The sequence below is a fragment of the Silurus meridionalis genome, chromosome 8, assembly GCF_014805685.1.
Source record: "Silurus meridionalis isolate SWU-2019-XX chromosome 8, ASM1480568v1, whole genome shotgun sequence".
In the NCBI taxonomy this organism is placed as follows: domain Eukaryota; kingdom Metazoa; phylum Chordata; class Actinopteri; order Siluriformes; family Siluridae; genus Silurus; species Silurus meridionalis.
Genome location: NC_060891.1, coordinates 18868509 through 18889971, shown reverse-complemented (window position 1 = coordinate 18889971; position 21463 = coordinate 18868509). Strand labels below are relative to the sequence as shown.

The 21463-nt window shown below is 41.5% G+C and overlaps 1 protein-coding gene across 11 annotated transcripts in view; it reads left to right on the top strand.

The window, feature by feature from the left end:
• The window catches only part of meis2a (Meis homeobox 2a), a 67566-nt gene extending 48818 nt beyond the window's left edge, over window positions 1-18748 (top strand). For 5 of the 11 annotated variants that reach the window (XM_046856629.1, XM_046856627.1, XM_046856632.1 and 2 more), the window contains 3 exons: window positions 12654-12712; window positions 13794-13904; window positions 16948-18748. In XM_046856629.1, coding sequence (XP_046712585.1) covers window positions 12654-12712; window positions 13794-13904; window positions 16948-17249 — 472 coding nt within the window. In that variant the 3' untranslated portion in view covers window positions 17250-18748. Of the gene's footprint in view, window positions 1-12653; window positions 12713-13793; window positions 13905-14223; window positions 14322-16947 lie in introns of all 11 variants that reach the window. The other 6 variants (XM_046856636.1, XM_046856638.1, XM_046856634.1 and 3 more) reach the window with 3 other exon arrangements.
• Window positions 18749-21463: the final 2715 nt, after the last annotated feature.

Here is a 21463-nt window from a genome sequence, read left to right as displayed (position 1 = left end):
GCCTGGCACACCACTCTTCCACAGTCTGAAAGATGAGTCTGATGACAGACAAACGGAGAGAGAAAGATACTAAAAAAGAAGGAAATCAGCCCTTGTTGGGTTGTTGCCTAATGTGTAAGCGCTGGACCATTTCCCTGCCACCAGAGTCAATGCTGCTGCCACGGCTGTGGATCACTAATAACAATAAGGAGGGCACTGTGCCATTTTCTATTTTTACCCACTCTTCCCTTGTTGTCTTGATTATTTGTGAAGGAACAACCAAATATGAAAGCAAATGAGAATGTCAAATGGAAAGCAATAGGTAACTTCAAATTAGGCTTTCAAATTAGGGCCCCCCCCAAATCCCAGCTGATGAGGTGACAAGAGGGGAAGCATAACCTCCCGCTGAAGCTGCAAAACAGGCACTATATTTCCCCTCCACATGCTCAAATGCTTAGATGCTTAATCTTAATGCAGCATCTAAGGCAATTTTCATCTTGCATTCGTGTGCACAAATTAACACGACCTGACAAGTTACAGCTGAACTGCCCTTCCTGGCCTCTCTCACCCTTTGCCAGTCTGTACCAGCACAACTGCTCCCTGCACTGTCAACTTTGTTAATAGCTTTAAAACTCCTGCTTCCTTTAAACACTCAAGTGAGATATGCAGAAACAGAGCTGCTTTCTAAATGTTTTTATGTTTTTTTTATGACCAGCTTATTTGGCATGCACAGCTGTTATTAAATTCAAAATAATAACCAACATTTTCCAAAAGTAAAATACTATTTGAATAGGCAAGTTTGCATGTCTTTTTTTAACTCCTGATCAAGAGCATGGGATCTTTTTTCTTTTTTAAAGCAGGGGCATTTGTGGCTTTCTACCTTTTGTACACATATATGTATAAGATATATGCATCTATCAATCTATCAATCTATCTATCTATCTATCTATCTATCTATCTATCTATCTATCTATCTATCTATCTATCTATCTATCTATCTATACACAAAACACATCGTCTAGTGTAGTTGACGTTGCTGGTTATCCATTTAACATTGACCCACATGGAAATGTCAGACCTTTTTTAGGATCCCACCTGGGAGTCCGAGCAGCAACCATGGTGCATCATGCACTTTCTAAATATACAGCTACAGTATAAAGTAGAAGAGATGAATAGATGAGAAGAGGCCTGGCTAGGGAGCAACTGTGGCTGGCTGGCAGAGCAGCCACATCATCATCCCCCTCATTTAGGACCCGCTAATTGGCAGTTAATTAGCAGAATTGACTCTGTTGTCAGATCCCAAGTGCCATACACCCCCCCAACACACACATGCATACACACTCCCTCCTCTCTAGGATCATTTGATCTGGATATCCCCCATAGTGCCACAGTGATAATCCGATTTCATTGTGCAGTGAGTCTCCAGCACTTGAGTAAATACGTATCTCACATTTTGGAATAAATACCAGCCCTGTCCTGTCAACACAACAGTCTGTTAATGAAGAAACATTTCAGTATGTATCAAATATACTCTGCTTCCATGTCTACATTTTCCCCACACAGTGTGAACACATTTACGTGGGTTTATATTAGTGTGCATGTAGTGATGCCAATGCTAGGTGCTGAGCACTCAGGTGTCATTTACAGGACCTGTTAAGATGGGTGGGTGGTAGCTTGGCAATATTTTTATGCACTAACTGTGAGTGTTGCCACTCAGTTATGACCACCAGTTTGGCAAGTAACTGGCTAATAGTTTGAGTACCTGTTCTTAACATTAATAGTAAAAAGGATCATCTCAGTATTTGGAGAATTAATTTGCAATGTAGTCAAAAGGATGGAGAAAGTTGGGGATGTGTATACAGGAAAAGTAAGAGTGCACGTTATATACTCCAGTGCTTTTGGATTGTTTTTATTTTCTCAGTGGCTTAGTTTCATTGGTGAGTTGCCTAATAACAAGGGCTACAGACATTTATGTAGGTTTTTTACATCATCATTTCTGTTTGAAGGGAAAAGAACTGCAAGGGCAAGAGGTTGGGGTGGGGGAGAAGGAGAAGGAGAATACAAGGGCAAATAAGTGGGTTAATTTATTTCATTTCCAGGTATGGATTGTAAAGGGGAGGGAGCCACAGAGAGAGAGAGAGAGAGAGAGAGAGAGAGAGAGAGAGAGAGAGAGAGAGAGAGAGAGAGAGAGAGAGAGAGAGAGAGAGAGAGAGAGAGAGAGAGAGAGAGAGAGAGAGAGAGAGAGAGCCTAGGAGTAGAGGATTGCAGTTTTCATGAATAAGCAGCTTAATGTGTGTTGGCACCCTTAGTGAGCCTCGCTGAGTCTCCATGCGCCTCAGGCCATCTGTGAGCAGAATAGCAATTTTATTACGTTGTCATTAAACCAATTTCACAGCAGTATTGTTTGTTAATGAGCAGCCGCAAACGAGCAGAGATGTCACGTACTGGAATAGCAGCAAGATTTGTGACTTCTCTCTCTTTTCCTCTCTTCTTTTTCTTTCCCTTTTTTTCACCATTTCCCTCTTTTTTTATCTATGCCGGTCTTGTTCTTACTCATGTTCTCTCTCTCTCTCTCTCTCTCTCTCTCTCTTTCTTTCTTTCTGGATTACAGGGAGCAAAGGCCCATAAAAGGGAAAGTGCTTAAAGATAAAATGTAAAGTCTATACAGTCAAGGCTCTGTTTATGAGGTTCCATTTCACTTTAGTGCTCATTGGATGGAATGGTTTCTCCATGGTTTTCTTCACTGTACAGCTGTAAGGGCTGTGATATTGGTCTTGATTTGTGCCACTAACTTCAGCCCCACTTTTGTTCGTCAGAGATAATGGGTATCTGCGTGCTTCATTTAAAATAAGGACCAGAACATTTTAAATGCTTTCTGAACAAGAGAGTAAAGTTTAAGCGTGTAACCATAGTTTGATTCACATTGTCGTTAGGTTAAACATGGAAGCACATTAATCAATGAACCTTCAGTTATACCACAAAAGGTCCTCATTGGCTATGCAAGCAGCCTGGTAGTGCTGGGATGTATGGGCCTTGTCACTGCTGAGCTTCCTGTCTGTGTACTCTGGCAGTGCTACTGAGGAGGAAAGTCGCACACAGATCAATTGGCTTTTTCCGCAGCTGACATTATTTATAGGGAGCTGTATATCAGCTCTTCCTCCCAGCCCAAGCAAGGGGTAAATACAGCCCACATTAGAGAAATAAAGCCTACAGTGTGGAAAGGCAGTGAGAGTGCAGTGAGAGAGAAAGCAGGAGAAAAGAATGAGATGAAGAAAGAGGGGTGGGATTGAGGGAGAGTAGTGTTGTGTGGTTGCATTATTCTTGCTGACATTGCAACAGAATAAAAGGGCATTAGAGAAAAAGAGAATGTCTAAGGGTGTGGGCTACGGACTGAAGTGCGAGCAGTGAATTGAGGAGTTTATCGGTATATAAGTGTGGTAGGGTGGTGAATGGTAGGTTTAACAGGTGCATATTGCAGAGCCTGGGGTGTGAAGAGAGTGAGAAGGGGTGTGGGTCACAACAGGCAGCTCCTGACATGACTGATCCAAAATAAAGTGCTCCAGCCTGGCCATCCGGCATTCTCACCTTGTTCAGACATGCTCTCTCTTTCTCTCTCTCTCTCTCTCTCTCACTCTGGTGCTTGTTTCTTCCTCACTTATGCACTCACTCAACCTCATAATCACATCTGCAAACAAGGCCCTAATGTATTTCTAGGACCTGTTTGCTGCTTTCTTTAGAGCCGGAATTTTATCGCCGGTGCCCTGTGGTGTCGAGGTGCATGCCAATAACCCTATCATGGAAGACGCAATAAATCAATAATCTGTTTTAGTTTCTGTAAGCACTTCATGCCAAAGAGCAGGGCTGTTCTAGATGAGGTATCATCACAACGAGTGCCAGAACACTACATAGATGTCCCCAAGCTCTGGGAAACAATTCACACTCTGGAATGCATCCCAAATGTGCATGGATACCAGGGTAGTCATTTGCCATTTTGCAGAGAGTCTACAAAATAGAAAAAGTAAACTACCACTGTTGCTCTTTATTCAGCGCAGTTATCAAAGCATCCAGGCCACTATCGTGACCATTCAGCATGGCCAATTTTAGAAACACAATAGAGCTCCATTGGCCACATAATCCCCCACACTTGGCCTTATGAATATTTATTAAGCCTTCACAAGAATGATGTTTCAATTCGAGCATGTGCAGAACAACTGTCCCTCGCAAAATGTCAGAGCTTGGGTGCAGATATTATTGGGTGTTTTTAGTGGTTACATACAACAGTTTTGAAGTTCTCTACTGAGCACATGGTGTTCTTTGTCTTTCACCTTTTTGTTTATAACTTTGATGGTCTCCTTTTGAACCATCTTACTAAAAGAGGAGAGAAGCGTATCTCTCTTCCTATTTCTTAGCCTGTGTGCACCTTATGGGCCTGATGTTAATGTAGGTTCAATGCTTTGCTGCAGATTTTTCATTAGTGAGAGTAGGATTGTGTGTCAGAAGAGGAATGAAAATTCTCACTCACTACAACACTTCTAGTCTCCACCTTAACAATCTGTCCTGTTGGTTCACAAGGCCTCAGGTGGAAGATAGAGGGGGAAATAAGAACAGCTTTGTTTTGAGAGTTCTATTTGACTCATCCTAGTACTACTGAGTTAGTAGTGACGCTTGAACATGAGCTAATAAGAACTGTTGCTGAAGAAGATCCATTAAGTGGCCTAGATGGACAGATGCCCTGCTGAAGTCACTCAGGGGTACATTTATGTGGTAAGGGGGAAATGCACAATCCCACATGTACACCTTAGGGCTGGACTAGTAGGGGGTCATGGGTTCAATCCTTCCAGCACACTGGACTATTTATACTGGTGATGTGTTGTTTAGCTTGTCACCGTCAAACATGCCTGGAGGTTTAGTGTGTGTGCATGTGTGTAACTACTGAGCCGAGTGCTACATCAATTATTTAAGAGAGGTTCCAGAAAAGCATGTTTAACTGCTGGACGTTACTGTCCCTCATTTGAAGGGATTGTGTAGTGTTCATAAATACTCTCAACAAGCACAAGTGCACATTAACTATATGGTATTTCAAGCCAGGATCATGTTTAGGAACCTTATAACCTTAAGTTTTTTCGATTCCTTTGCCAAGAGAGGTAGCATCCTTGTTTTAGACATTTTGGTCTTTCTCTCTCTTATTCTCTCAGTCTTAAGGTGTCTTTTTCTAATTGCTGAGATGTTGCATTTTCTCTGCCCTACATTCCCCACTCTGTCAAAAGACAAAGGGGAAAAGGGAAAGAAAATGGGGGCAGCCATCTACCTACTTTGTGTTTCTGTCTCTTCACAACCCTCATGTGCAATTCAGCGCTATTTGTGTTATGTAAGAAGTATGTATTTGATGTCCCTCTATACAGGCTTTCCTCTCTCGTGGCAGCAGCCTATTATATTCCCTGCTACAAGCTGAGAGAGAAAGATGTTTGATATGAAGCAAAAGAAATAGATTGGCCTTATTTCCTGTCTCTGACTGTAGCCACACCGGCACTCGTGTTGCCAAGATGATGCAGTCAATTGACGTTCAATTTTGTTTGAAATGTCACGCCTCCGTGGCGTCATTATCAGGTTCCCCTGGTAATCCACAACACTGTCTGTTTAGCTTCTGACAATATGACGAGTCATGGAGCCTCTGTTACTCGATTACCAAAGCTTGGGGATAAAGAGTAGGAAGTAGAGAGAAAAAAGAACCCATATTTCTGATAGCATGAGGAAAGTGTGAGGTGAGGGTGAAGGGAAATGGAGATTATACCTGCCCTCCCTGTTATGCTGCACAAAAGACTCAAACACAGCTCAATAGAAATTGAAAAACGGGTGAGGGCTGATCAGGGACAGGCCTTGGGCCTTTCTACACTAAATAGAATGGGTCCACTGACCCCAATGCATGACCTTCTTGTTTTCTGGAGGTGGCGTAATGATAGAGATTCGGAGCCTCTGCCTGGCTTTGGTCAATGAGAGGCAGATAATTGAAAGCATTAACGAGTGAATTGAAAGACTCTGCTAGACCCCCAATGGCCCAGCTGCACTGACCTGCACCAAGGTCCTGGGCAACACCTGCCCTCACTATTTAGCCTCAAACACTCTTGTCCTGGTATGTGTGTGTATGTTGGTCTGTTTATTGTGTTATATGTAGTTCCCATATGAAATAACCTGAGCAGGAAAGAAAAAAAGTTGAGATTCTTTTTGAGGAATGACACTACCTTAAGCGCTGGCCACTTCTGTCAGTCTATATATGTGTAAGGCAGACATACAATTGTGTTGTCACACACAGGATATTCCGAAATTCACTTCAGTAAGGTAAAAAAAAAAAAAACTCACTCTGGTACATGAACTGCAGGGAAAAGAAAGAGAATGGCTTATGTACTTCTATACACCCTCATCAGAGGGGGCTTTTTGTGGGGGTATGGTGTGTGTAGGGGGGATGAGAGAATGTGGACAGACTCCTAATACTTCTTCTGGCAGTGATAATCAAAAATAATAGCACTGGTAAAAACATTCCAGAGCAAAGGTGCCTGCCTAGAGAAGAAAGGGGATTAATGAGGGGGAAAGATTAGGTGCTGCCTGAAAGTGAAAGCGCAAGAGAGCAAGAGGGAAAAAAAAGGTATATTCTCTCTAAGGAATTGAAAACTGGTAGTGCTAGTGTAGGTTAGCTTTGCTTGGTTGCAGCAAGAAGAAGGCCTCGTTCACACAGGTGTGTTGACGCCTGGGGCTGCCTTGGCCTCAACCCATTCCATTCACAGACTGATTTGAACAATAACTACTGTATATGTTAAAGCAGGGAGTGGGGGAGCGTCAAAAGGAGATGCCTGTGAGCTGTGTTGGGGCCAAGAAAAACCTCGGCGCAGTTGTCAGAGCTTGTTGATATAGCAAGAAAAAGCGAGAGAGGTTTTTTTCTCGCTCGGCCCCTTCCTTTCCACCCCTCACCCCCCCTATCAGCTCGTCTCCAACAGATTCAGCTGGTTTTGTGCCGCAGGACAGAATTGGGAGAGCAGAATTGGAAGAACAAAGTCGTGCTGTACGAACCAGCAGCTGCTGCTCGCAGGATCAAAGGCGCGACAACCCGGGCTTCCTGGACTGCGCCACCACACAAGGTGTTTGACAGACAGTTAACAGCTGGGCTCGCTCCTTCTACACAGTGTAGTCTTGGACTGTCCAGCAGACTGGGGGTGACATCCCTCGGCGGGTGTTCCCTGCCTATACTCGGGTTGGTATCTAAGTGAGAATGTGCCACAGGTGCTGCAGCTCCACACTGCCTCCCAGTCGCGTTTATATCTGTGTAATTGCTATGGAAGGGAGAGTTATAGAGAAGAATCTGTTTGATTTCCTACAGTTTGGCACACCAGAACTCATGACTGAGGGAAAAAGTTCCAGTGCTGCAGTGACTTTTATTTTATTTATTTTTTACATGGAGCTTGACTGCTCTGAAGGATGCCAATCTGGAATTTCTGAAATGGATTCAGTCATTGCAGCATGCCTGGAGACAGAGCCAGAGACATTTCTTTGCTCTGACTGCATCATGATGCGCCAGGGAGAGAAAGAAACAGAGAGAAAGACTCAGGGTGCCGCAGTGCTATTGATTTATTTTAATTAGCAGCTCATTAAAACGTGTCAGTTTGCAAAACAAATATATAACTCTTCGTCTGATTTTCCACTTGGATCTTAATGACTCCTGCTGACACAAAACTGGCACAGGAAAATAGCTCAGAGAGACAAAGAGCGAGAGAACGAGTACAAATTCTCTTCATATGTGACAGAGAGGAATGCAGCAGGAGTTGGGGGGAGAGCTAAAGTCTGTGGAAAAAAAAGTACAAGAGGAGAGGAATGGCAGGGCCAAGGGAGGAAATGAAGCGGTGAAATCGGCCAAGGTAAGGAAAGGTGAAGCACTTTTTCTTGTTTAAGAGGAGCAGCAGAGAACTATGTAAACACCACAATGGTCGGAACATAGGCTCCACAGCATTCGTCCAAAGGATACACGCATACACACACACACACACACACACACACACACACACACACACACACACACACACACAAAATCCTACTCAGCTTGCTCCCCCATCTGTACTGAATCAAGCGACAGACTGAGGTAATGCATGCCGCGTTATGTCTCCCGACTCCTGTTTTAAGTTAAAGAAGAGAGAGATCTCATGGGCTGGAGGACGCCTCTGCACACTCCTCCCATCTTTCCCAGTGTCACTCAGTTTTTTCCACCCCTCCTCTGCTTTGGCTCTGAATAGATCCTCTCAGATAGTTTATGATAAATCCACAGATAGGCGCAAGCTGGTGACCAGCTTAAATAGTTACTTTGTCTGTCCAGCAAGCCGATATGAAATCTGTATTTACTTCATAGCAGATTAGAGGCTGCTGGTGGCCTGCAGACACACGTCTGACCCTGTTAGTGGGTGATAATTGGGGCATGTTTGCTTTTATTAAACCCACGCTTCCCAGGTTTATTCTGTGTACACTTCCCAGGTCAAAGTTGAAACTGAAGCTATTTTCCCCATTAAGACGTTAACAAAATTTTTGTCAAAGCTGACTTGTTGTGAGATTTTCTGTTGGAAGTGAGATTTAATTGAAAACATACAGCTGTGCTGTCAAACTATCATCACTAAGTTTAGTCTGAGAGTGCTGAATTTGTTTAAGGAATGATGAAGAATTTTACTAGTATATACTATATCTTCCCATAGTCTTTATGACTGGAATGAACTTTACTTAATGACACTATTTTTACACATTTGTTCCTGCTCCTGAAAGCTTCTTAGTCTGACTGTTGCCCAGTTTAAACCTCAGCTTTCCTCTCTTGCACCATGTTTTACCAGATACCACCAAGCAATGTGGTCACGCTGAACCTGACCCTGGCCCTGATTGGTTAGGCTTTCAAGACTGCCCACCATGATTGGTTGGGGTACAGTCGGAGAGTGTCGCTTTTGGCTGGGCTCCAGGGAAAGGCGGTTTGCCGTGGGGAAATTTTTAGAGAAGGAATGCTGACGACAAGAGCTAGTTACTAGGTGTGGCCGCACAACTCTACAGAGCCTGTCATTCTGTCTCTCACGCTCTTTCTGATGGGAGGTGGGAGGTGATAGCTCAGTGGTTAAGGCATTGGACTTTGAATCCGAAGGTCACAAGTTCAAATCCCACTACCATCAAGCTGCCACTGCTGGGCCCTTGAGCAAGGCCCTTAACCCTGCTTGTTTGGGCGTCAGCCAAATGCTGTAAATGTGATGCATACACTGGGCAGTCTAGTGATTCAGCTGGGCAACCATTGCCTTTCAAAAATTCACGTGTACTGCATCACTGCATGCGATGTGACATAGCAGGGTGAAAATGTAGTCAAGAGTGCAGGAGCCTGCTGCATAGCCTGTTTAACATGCTTGCTGGCCTAGATGATCCCCTTGGGCTGTTTGAGTTAAGATTTCTGGTGGGGCAGAGAGTGTTGATGCAGCTCCATGCTAGAGTGATGTCAAGTGGACTCCTGCAGTTCTGGCTCCATTATTCTTATTTGCACTGGCAGGGGTTTGTGTATAGCTCTGCTCTAAATCTTAATGAAAATGATCCACTGACAGAGCGTCAAATGAAGTAAGGGAAGATCGACATGGTTCCTCTGTGGAAAGAAGCAATTGAGTTGTTGTTTTTCACACAGCACACTGACTAGCTAGACCTCTGTGTGTTTTTTTATTATTATTTCGTTTTAGCTTAAGTTAGATTGTTCTTTTAACTTTTTCCTGTAACTTTTGAATATTTTCTGAAAAATGGCCTTCACACTTTTCCCTTTTTTGTCTTTAACTCCTTGATTGATTTGTAAAGGCTGTCTGCCTACACATTAAACACAGCCATAGTACCAGGCTTTTTTTTTATCTCCTGCAGTAATGTACACATTCTGTTGAGTATCCACAGAAATGACCTTTCAATGACCCCTTCACCTAGTCTTTAATTATTTGTTTGAAGACAGCATGGAGTTCCCATGCTGGGTGTAGAGGACAGGGGGAGGGGTGATAATACAAGTCAGTATGTTTAGAGGGGAACATTCAGCACTGTTTGTGTGTATGTCTGTGTGTGTGTGTGTGTGTGTGTGTGTGTGTGTGTGTGTGTGTGTGTGTGAGAGAGAGAGAGAGAGAGAGAGAGAGAGAGAGAGAGAGAGGACGGGTGGTATATAATGTTATGCAGGCTCAGGCTATAATAAGTACTCTACCAGATGTAAATAATAAAAATGGTAGTAAGACTTTGGAAGTACCCGTCCTCATGGCCGGACTCTATACACATTTGGGACTCACACAGGGAGGTAGCAGTTGCGGTTAGGTCCCCCTGGTCTGTGTGTGTGAGTCTGAGTGTGTTTCGGCAGGCCTCTGCTCCAGTGTGCCTGCTTAGGCTGTTTTCTCTGGAGGCTTGGCATGGGTGTTGTTCTAAGCACACCCCATTAGCAGCTCATGGGAGGAGGGAAAACAGTGTTATCAAGCCCTGGTCTGATAATCTCAATTGGCTTTACTCAAACTGATAAAAGGCGCTTTGGGGGCAGAAGAGGGCCCTGGTCAGCCCCCGCTGTGTTACTGTGGCAACAGTTTGGAGAAGGAAAACAGACGCAGTGGTGTTTGTGTGTATGTGTTGTATTGTGCAAAGATGTGTCCAGTTGGGACGGCACTGACATGAAGAGGTCAATCGCGGTGGCAGCTGTTTAAGAAATACATTAATAGCTTTGAGGAAATGTTTATGTACGGCATGTTTGTTCAGGAGCAAATTTAACTAGCTCTCTTTGCCAAAAGGCACATAATGTAATAGAATCATATAAAAGTACACTAATATAATAATGTGTTCCGGTTTATTTAATAAAAAAGCTTTCTAGATAAAACTCTGCTTACTGGTGTGTATAATTATTTGTCTTATTGGCTCAATATGCTGCGATAGTAAACAGGCATATTCCTCACCTGCGAGAAACATTCCTAACATTACGTGTTTATGGTCCAGTTTTGGGAGCATGGCAAAGGGGGAGGGTGCACATGGTTTTGATTTGAGCCTTCCAGAGCTTTAAGGCAGTGAGTTAAAGCTCTGTAGAGCTTGGCAGGCCTCGTTTTTTTTTGCTGTCTGTCCAGAAAATCCTGACAGGGGGGATTTTTTTCTTGTGTTTACATGCCAGAGATTAAATCTCAACCTCACTACAGGGATAGTGGCATTTTCTGACAACAAAGACAGCCCTTAGAGAGGACATGATGCATTACTTTGATTTCAGTTATCTCCAGGGATCATTAGGAAGTTGTGGTTTAAAAATAGATTTAAGGGCCTAATATTAGACACTATATATATATATATATATATATATATATATATATATATATATATATATATATATATATATATATATATATATCGGTGCACCAGTCATTTTTCCTCAGTACAATGGACTGTACTAATACCATTTGATTATTTTTTCTGAGTTGTTCAACTCTGAAAGTAAAAAAAAAACATTCGTGCATTTGGATCAAATGTTTCTTACTTCTCTTTTTTTCCAGCTGTGTATTTTGTAAATGTAAGCCTGTCACTTTGAAAGCCCAGATTACAGGCGTTTAAGTTAATAGGAGAAGGTAAGGGCAGGTATCAGTGGTTCATGAGGGATTAGGGGCCCAAATTGATTCCAGTTCCCCTTTGCATCTAATGACCAGTCCTGTAGCATTGCTCTGAGAACGTTAGGCTGTGTATCCCACCGCTGTTCGTTTAGGATAGCCTGGTCATGATTGTAACCTCTCTCTAATATCAAACACATGTTGGTGCATATAGCCCTAACATCTTGGTACAGTCCGAGCGTGTTAAAAGAGCACCATTTCTTTCCGCAGAGTTTTTGACTTGACACGGCCTTGGGCGTCCCTTTCTGCCAGAAAGAAAGGGCTTCCCTGGCTGGCACTAACCTTGTGGTGACCCTGCAGGCTTTACAGTGCAAAGCGGCAGGAGAGAGCAAGGCCAGGGTGGCTTTGTGGAACTGCACTTATTTGCCGCTGTGGTGGTGATAAAACTTCAGACAGCCTAATTGATGGGCTTGCTGACATAACAATACCTCGTGAAAGCACAGAGGGGCAGTGCCTGGTCCTCGTTTAAAGACATCTGGGAGGGGAGCAAAAGCCCCCTACAATGCAGCCAGAAAGGGGGGCATGAAGAAGGCGAGTGAAAGACTGAAAGGAACCATTTGTGTCCAAGCCCTCACAAACTTTTAACTTATTCTGAATTTCTAATGAGCGATAACCCACTAAGAGTAACGTTTATGTGCACGAGAGGACTGGTGTGAAGGTGCAGCATGAGTAGCCCCAGAGTGTCAGATACACAGTGGCCTCACCACAACTACATGCAATGCTTGTGGAATGTCTTTTGAGTAGCCATAGTTACCAAAAGTAATCAAAAGCTTTATTAAGCTAAAGGAATACATCATAAGGGACATTAAAAGGATACCACTTTGGGCTCCCAAGCCTGAGCACAATCGCTCTTTTGTTGTTGTTTCTTGGTTTTGATTGCTTTTCGAGGAGCTAGCCACTAATGCAGCCATAAAGTCATGCAAATGGCTTTGTCTTGATTGTGCTCTGTAATGAATATTTGTCTCCTTTAATGGTAGGTGATTTAAAGTCTCTGTTCTTTCCCTCTGTTTTGTCTTTTCCCAGGTTCATTAATGCCAGAAGAAGAATAGTACAGCCCATGATTGACCAGTCAAATCGAGCAGGTAAAACCATCACTGTTTCTCTGCTCCCTATTCCAATCAGTTCTTTGGCAGATAAACATTCTCACACAGTCCTCCATTATGGGATGAAGTCCTCCTTTTTTCCATCCTCTGCTTTCCTGCATCCTCGGTGGGACATGTGCCAATATGACCAAGCATGTTAGCTGATGGCTCTAATTAGATGTTCCCAATCTAGCTTGTTAGAGGTACATTAGCACACATTCTCTGCGAAATGCTAATTGGCCACAAGAGTACTTTAGAAAAATGTATAGAGCATTTAACTGTCTCCATAATATGCTTCTTAATATGCTTCTTGTAATTCTTAGTAATTAATTCGTTTTGAAACTATGAAGCAAGAATCCAGAGGGTTTTGTGGTTATTGATTTAGTTCAGATTTCTGCTTCTGGCTTTCAGGTATAGACAGAGCTGCTATTTTTGTGAAAGGATTAAAATGACTACACATTGTTAACTGATAAGATGTTACTTTGCCAAATCTTTTCAAACCACAAAAGATTAAAAAAGAAACCTCCAATATGATCCAACTGGGATTTATGAGGTATAAAATGAACAGTTTAGTCTTAAAGACATTTAGAGTATTCCCTTAAAATTGCTAAGAGAATTGTGTAAATGCTGTGAAACTCAAACTGAATTAGGATGTTCTGAAATGGCTCCTCCTGGCAAAGGGGTTGGGACCCATTTTGAATATTCCGATGCATGATGTTGCAATCAGCAAACTTTCCAAATACAGCATGACTAATCACTTTGCATAATATTCTGAAGATAACACACAAATGCTCATAATAACAGCATGATAGTTTAGTAAGATAACAGAAACTAAAGCTTTGTGGGGCAATTTGTTCCTAAAAAAATGTTCGGGCAATTCTTTCTGTTTTTACTTCATTGGAGAGTGTGTTTAATTTACTCTTCTTTTGTGCACATGTGCATGTGTGTACTGGACTGGCTTTGACTCATGAATGCATCAGAATGTCTTACAGTGTGTTTGGGCTAGAGCTGGGATATTTGCTCATTGTCTGGTATGTCTTCTCTTCTTCTCCCCTCCTGTCCACGTTTTGACTACAATCAGGTTTTCTTCTTGATCCTTCAGTGAGCCAGGGAGCAGCATACAGTCCAGAGGGTCAGCCCATGGGCAGCTTTGTACTTGATGGGCAGCAACATATGGGAATCCGGCCAGCAGGTAAGCTCGTATCTGACCCTTCAGTAACCAGTTACTAACAACTGCCTTGCCTGATCACTACTCACTCCTGGGTCCATTCTGGTTTAGCTCTTGGTCTGCTTTGCTTCATCAAGCATGCCATCTCAGTCTCTCCATGCCTGCTGCCTGTTTAATCTCATTCATTATTGATCTCAGGCACAACAGGTGTCAACAGGTGTCTCTCTTTGGTAGAATATTCTTCTCTGTCTTTCTGCTGCTGTACTTGTACCTCTTCAGTGGTGGGCTCTGTTCTTACTGTCTGTGACTCATATCCTTCTCTGGTGTTTCTCTCATCTTCCAGGGCCTATGAGCGGAATGGGGATGAATATGGGCATGGATGGGCAATGGCACTACATGTAACCCCCACCTTGTAAAACAAAACTCAATGAAATGGGGGAAGTAAGTACACCGGTGCTTTTTCTCAGCCTTTTCTTCCACTTTCTTTTTTTTTTCCCACTCTTTGAATCGCCATGATACCAACCCTAAATAACAGCAAACACATTCCACGCATAACCTCCAAAGCCCTGGTGCACAGTGTGTTGGATGAGCCTGCTATGGGTTTAATAGCAGAGAAGGAAGTATTGCAATGCCCACCCTGGAGGAGCGGACTTGTGGCGCCAGAAGCCAGGGGAAGAAAAAGCAAAAGAGAAAAGCACTGGCCACAAATTTATTTATCACAACAGTGGCATTGCTCTCCCTATCTCCCCAGCCAATGCAAATGTTGGACATTTAGGGAAAAAATAACATCTCCAGGGGCAGGGGCTGACGGGAGAAATTAAGCAGGCTCCAGTGAAGCGATAAAGAAGGAGAAGTGAAACTGTCCTCAGAGTGACATAAATCTGTCTGGGGAAGGATTGATGCCCAAATTATCTTATATGCAAAGCCGGGAACGCCGCAGTACATTATGGTTCCTCTGTGAGATATACGGGCCGAGGGTGACATGACCGATCCTTCACTGGGAGGAACCCGTGTGTTTTGATTATTTTTTACAGGAGAGAGGGGAGGGGGCAATGGATCCCAAACACAAGACCCAGAGACAGGAGAGATGCCGAGATAAATTCAAAGGGATGCAGACGTTAAAGAATGGCTTCATATAAAAAGGGGGATTTCTCTTCTCTCGTTTTTTCTTTCTCTCCAAGGCTAAATGGTTGTTGCCTGATTAAGACACCCATTATACCTCCCGTCAGCACTGTGGCGCTGACATTTGAGAAATCAAGACATATTACATCCCAAAGGCGCCAGAGCAGAGGAAATTTTATTTAACACCTAAACTCCTCTGCTCAATGAGGCACAATATAATAACACTTACCTTGATTAAAAGAACCCTTTATATGTAAATAGGCAGTGGATTTTCCGAAGGGTCACCATGACGATTCTTCTGACAGCCTATTTCAGACCCCCCCTTCTACCATCATCACCACCAGCACCACACTGCTAATGGAGTCAAAAATGCAGAGAGCAATGTTCCCTAAAACAGCCACAGAGAGACAACATTTGCTCAGCTTGGATAATTCTTAATATAGGCTATATACTTTCTAGACTATTTAATTACATAACATATTTTATGCTTCATGACCAATTACATTAATAGCTTAATACAGAGGAATATTACCCTCTCTTGATTTGATTACGCAGCCACACAATATGGTATATTTGGTAGTTAATTATCATCAGCCATTGAGCAGACTGCTCTGCTGGAGCAGGCAGAGCGAGTAGGCCGGTCCAGGCAGCATTATTGTCCTCAGATGGTTTTACCACTCGTGTTAATAAAGAAGGGGGGGCGCGCTGCACAGATCTACTTAACAGAATGACTGCAGCTTACAAGACTTGAGATTACCAGCTTACAGTGTCAAAAACATCTGCTGGGCCTTTTAACAGGAGCCGATCTAGGTTATATGGAGGTGGGTGCACTCCTGCTGCCCTCTCTGGCTAGATTGATTTACTTTTTATGGCTGTGATAGCTGGCTTTTAAAAGAGTGCTTTAGCGAACGTGCATTTGAATGAAATGAAGTAAGGTGGAAAGCAGGTATACGAAAATGACACGTCTTTCAACAAAGGAGTTTCGTTCATTAATCTCACCCTCAGATGCTCTTTTTTCTCCTCCGCAAATCCTCCTGTGTAATTTCTTAATTGCAGGGTACCAAGGTAGAGGAATGCAGCACATGAGCATGCCTGGTGACCTTGGGGTGACCCTCACTTCCCCCGCCTCAACTGGTCGTTGCTAATCCCCTTGGGGTTCACATTACAAAGTAGTGCCGTCCAGGCCTTTGCTGTCCCTTGGCCTGCTCCACACCCATACCTGCAAACCCACAGTGCTACACAACGGCACCAGTCACTGCCAACATTCACCAAATATACACACAAGCTCCAGGAAACAATATATATATACACACATTTATATATTTTTGTGTCTTCACAACCTTCATGTGTTATGTTTTACTCAGAGAAGTTTCCAGCATTCCAGACTTTTCCTTTCTAAAAAAAAAAGCTCCCTTAAGAGGAAAATATCTATTATGTGCAGTTCTCATGTTGTGATAGTTAACTGAACCCCGAAATTATTTAATGCTTTAGTAAAAGGGATTTAAATCAGATATGACCACTACACTCAGCAGGGGATTGAATGTATATGCAGTTTTCTTTGCATCTTGCCAGTTTGCGATGTCAGTGCATGGATGTGCAGATCATTTTACAGTATGAGAAGTGAGCAGGAATATATCGGGTTGACTACGTCCCACAAGGCCCTGAAATACTGCAGTGTATTTTTTCATGTGTTCTACACACTCGGTGTGCTACATGTGCAAAACGACCCGGCGATGTGGATTTACACTGCGTTTAAACAAATATTTCATTTAATGGTTAGCATACGATTAGGTATGGAAAAATATAGAACAGGGACCTTTGATGCATATTTTATTCTATACAGTATTACCCTTATTAACGTTATTCATGATGGTGTAAATGTGTGTATATAGTAGGAGTCTATGCCAGTTTGCTGAACCTTTTTTGCTGTTTGTGTTTTTTGCAGGTCTGCAGGGCATGCCAGGGGAGTACGTACCTCAGAGTGGTCCTATGGGCATGAGCATGGCACCGTTACCTTATTCTTCTCCACCTCCTCCTCCTCCACAGATGCCACCACACCTCTCTCAGCTACGACACGGACCCCCGCTGCACTACGTTCCGGGCCACGTGCCTCCTCACCCCGCCATGCTGATGCACGGAGGACCTCCTCCTCATCCCGCCATGAGCATGTCTGCACAGAGCCCCCCTATTTTCACCCCCATCGACCACAGCACTGGTGGACAAGGCCTGGACATCCACGCCCAGTAGTGTAAAGGGAACCAGACAAGTGCAAGCGAGAAAACAACTCCAAACAACTCCCCCCTGCCCACTCCACTAAAGCGATTTTGTTTGTGACTATTTTTAAGAACAGAATGAAAATGGAACAATTTTGACCAGAATTAGACTCTCAAAGTATGGAATTCCAGATGAGCTGTGATAATTTTTTTAATCTTGTCAAATTTGTTACTTTCATCGATGGAGGACCAAGCTGACAAGAACACTTTGTAAAGTCTTGGGCTTTTGTTAAAGATCAACAGAAGACATTTTGGACTTTTTGCACAATTGTGCAAACTGAAATAAACACACATACACACACACATACACATTCACTGAAACATGCTCTCGTTTGAACCATTTTAAGAAATAATTCTGAAAGATAAAAAAAAAAAAAAAAAAGACAAAAGAGACTCCAAGAGTTACAACTACTGTAGTATAAAAGTATAGACACTAAGTTAAAACTTGTGCATTTTTAGTTGATCACTCGATTTTATGTTTCCAGACCTAGTGCTAGAATTAAAGGTTAACCCCCTGCTTTTCACACTGTGCGTGCTGTTCCCTGAGGGAGAGGTGGTATCATTGCAGCAATAAAGAAAATAATAAAACCAAGAAATAAATAAAGGAAGAAACATCTGTAAAAAATATTGGCACTAACACTAAGACCTGAGCAGGCAGTGGACTCGTCCCAATAAGGACCAGAAGTAGCACTCAACAGAGAGGTTGCTAAGTGATGCCCGCTGATTCAACACAAACCTTTATTTCACGCCCCTCTTTTTGGTTCATGAATGAATGTTTCCCTGTAGCTAAAGTTCTTAGTTTGAATTGCCCAAGCACTGGATTGTGTTGGTTTTATACATTTTTATTTTGTTATTATTTTCTTTTGTATCACGGACTCTCTATCACTGAAGAGCCTATTGAAGGAAGCATATCCGGTGAAAAGCAACATCCCACAGTAGTTTCCATGCCTCTGGATCAACACGTGCACCATATGGACAGCACACATACACACACACACAGACACACACACACACACACACACAAACACACAATGGTGGATTCTTTGGCACTTAGAGAAGCTATCGGTGGTTGATGCACCAAAAAAAAACTTTAAAAAAAAGAAGAGGAAAAAAAGAACTTAAATTATGAACTCAAAGCTTGGAAAAGAGCTAAGAGAATATTGTAACAAACTTCGTACAGAGTTCAGTCTATTAATTGTTTCCTGTTAGATATTCTATGTGTTTACCTCAATTGAAAAAAAGAATGTTTTTTGCTAGTTTCAGATCTGCTGTGGCATTGATATTGTATGTCCATGAATTCCTTCCTTTTTCAGCACGTGTTCCTCACTAGATGATAAAGATGCTGCCCCCCCTCCCCCTTAAGCTTTGTCAAAAAAATACATTAAATACTTGTATGAGGACTGTGACGTAATGTTTCAAAGGTGTTCAGTCACAAATGCTGTAATAAATATTTCATTTTTTGATTTTGTTAGATTCCAGTCTGCTCAAATGTGTGTTGATACTACTGCATGTTTTTCAGAGAGAAAATAATAATAATAATAATATCAACAACAACAACAATAATAATAAGAATATCAATGATAAAAAATATTATTATTATTACTATTTTTATTATTATTATTATTACTATTTTAGTTTTATTATTATTATTATTATTATTATTATTATTTCTACTACTATTGCTACTACAACATACTACAGATTAATGTATTTTGGCATCATGTTTTATTTTTATTTTTTAAATCACTTTGTATTTAAAACATTTTTATGAGATTACAATTTTGCTGTGATTTATTGATAGCGCTGAGGCGGTAAAATGTAAATGATGTAGTAAGAGCATATATAGCTGTCTCATTAGTATTAGGCGAGTCTGTTTTTATCGGGGATTTAGCATTAGCCGAAACAATAGCTGGTGTGTGTGTGTGTGTGTGTGTGTGTGTGTGTGTGTGTGTGTGTGTGTGTGTGTGTGAGTTGCTCTGAAGCGCCCCCTGCTGGCACTGTGCTTTCGAGTCTTTGAAAGTGTTGGGAGTGTTGGGGTGTCCTGAATGTTCATCACTCTCACAGCTGCAACACGCACGCGCTCACACACACACGGAATATATATATATATAATATATATATATATATAAATAAACGGTATAGAATTATATAAAAATAACTATATATATCTAGATAGATAGATAGATAGATAGATAGATAGATAGATAGATAGATAGATAGATAGATAGTTATTTATATAAATATATAGTTATTTATATATAAATGTATACCGTTATAGCCTATAATGACTATAAATAATGACGTCATTGTTTTATTCCGTTTAAATGTAATTTGTTATAAAAAATATTGGTAGTACTTATATGACAATTTATTATAAATATAGACACCACTAGCACTGTCTATAATAATATCAAAAAGAAGAAGACAATTATAACAATTTAACAATAAAATGTAATAATAATAATAATAATAATAATAATAATAATAATGCAACGAATATAAGAAAAACAGATTTTAGATTTATAAAAAAAATCCAGAAAAAAAACAAATATTACAAATTGCAATATGAATGAATAATTATAGAGAGAGACCAAAATGTGTGCTTTTTGTCCTGACTTGTACATTGTTCACTTTCGTTCGATGTTTTCATCTGTTCGTTTAATTATTTATTTAGTCATAATTATAAATGACATGGAGTTGATTTCTGGGCGCCCAGTAATCATGTACATAAAAAAACTCGAGAAATATTACACGTTCAGTATGTTAAATGCAAAATCTTCGTCACACTGAACAGATTCCTCACATCTCAGTCCTGCTTTAAATTCTGCCTAAACAGCTCCTGATGAATGATTGCTGATTAATCACAAGGCAAATGAAATGAAGGCAAAAGGCGCAATTGTGTGAAACTTCCTCTGCAGATCGTCGCATGTTTCGTTCAAATAAACAAAAATTAACAAAATAAAACACTCATTCGATTTTTCCCCTTTACAATTATTACCTACTATATTTATATTGATCATTAAAGCTTTATCACAATCACTGCCATAAATAATAGGAGAACATGGAAGTAGAAAATGAACGTATCCGGTTATTAAACAGTTCTGCAAAACAGATAGAAAGAAGCCTAAGATTATAAAATGCAGAAGAGTTTTAATATTAATAGTTTTTTTTTTTCCCTTTCTCCTTTTCTTTTGTGGGCAGACAGGAGGTAGATTGCCTTTGCTGCCTCTCGTTGCCGATTCGGGGTGACAGGGATGATGGATGATCCAGGCGAGCCGAGCAACCCCAGCCCTCCATCTCCTCTGTGGCAGAGTCACCCCCCCTCTCCGCACACACACACACACACACACACACACACACACACAATAAACAAGCGGCACCGTGAGCGCACAAAGACGGCGCGTTAATCCACTGTTAACCCGGAGTGTGTGAGCGGATCAGCTTTAACATGCGCCATTACATGCGCTCAAAAAAAAAAAGGATGCGAGATGCAATCTCATCTTCAGATAGAACTAGTTTCATTTGCAATTATTCAGCCCTCTATTTACTTTCCAAACGTTGGCATTTTCATAAGCAGAAATAAATAAATCCATTTATTATTTCTCCTTAAAAAATATCACTGTACATGCAGCTGAGAAAGCAGTGCATTATTATTATTATTATTATTATTATTATTATTATTATTATTATTATTAATTTATTTACTTATTTTTAAAAAATCGATTTATGATCTACTTTAATTTATTATTGAGATATTTTGCATTGTCCAATAAAAGTAATTTATTAGTTTAGTAGTGCTATTATTTAGGGGTTGTTTAGGAAATGCATTCACTAGGAAAAAAAAGCATTTTCACTCTCCTGCCATGAGGTGTTTCTGTGTGTGTGTGTGTGTGTGTGTGTGTGTGTGTGTGTGTGTGTGTGTGTGTGTGTAGAGGCTAGGGTGGGGGGGATTCCTTAGAGAAAAGGCCACATTTCGGTGATCATTTATCACTGTCAGCCTCATAATGATTCCCCCTGCACTCCCCTATTGATGAGGATAATTACATTAGCTCAGAGTGACTGATCAATAAAGCGCGGGGGGAGAAAGAAATGCTTTATTATAAACCAACCTAAAGTCTCTCCACGACGGGAGGTTGTTGCTTTCTTTCTTCTCCCGTTTTCTTTTGTCATTACAAAACGAGCTTGGGG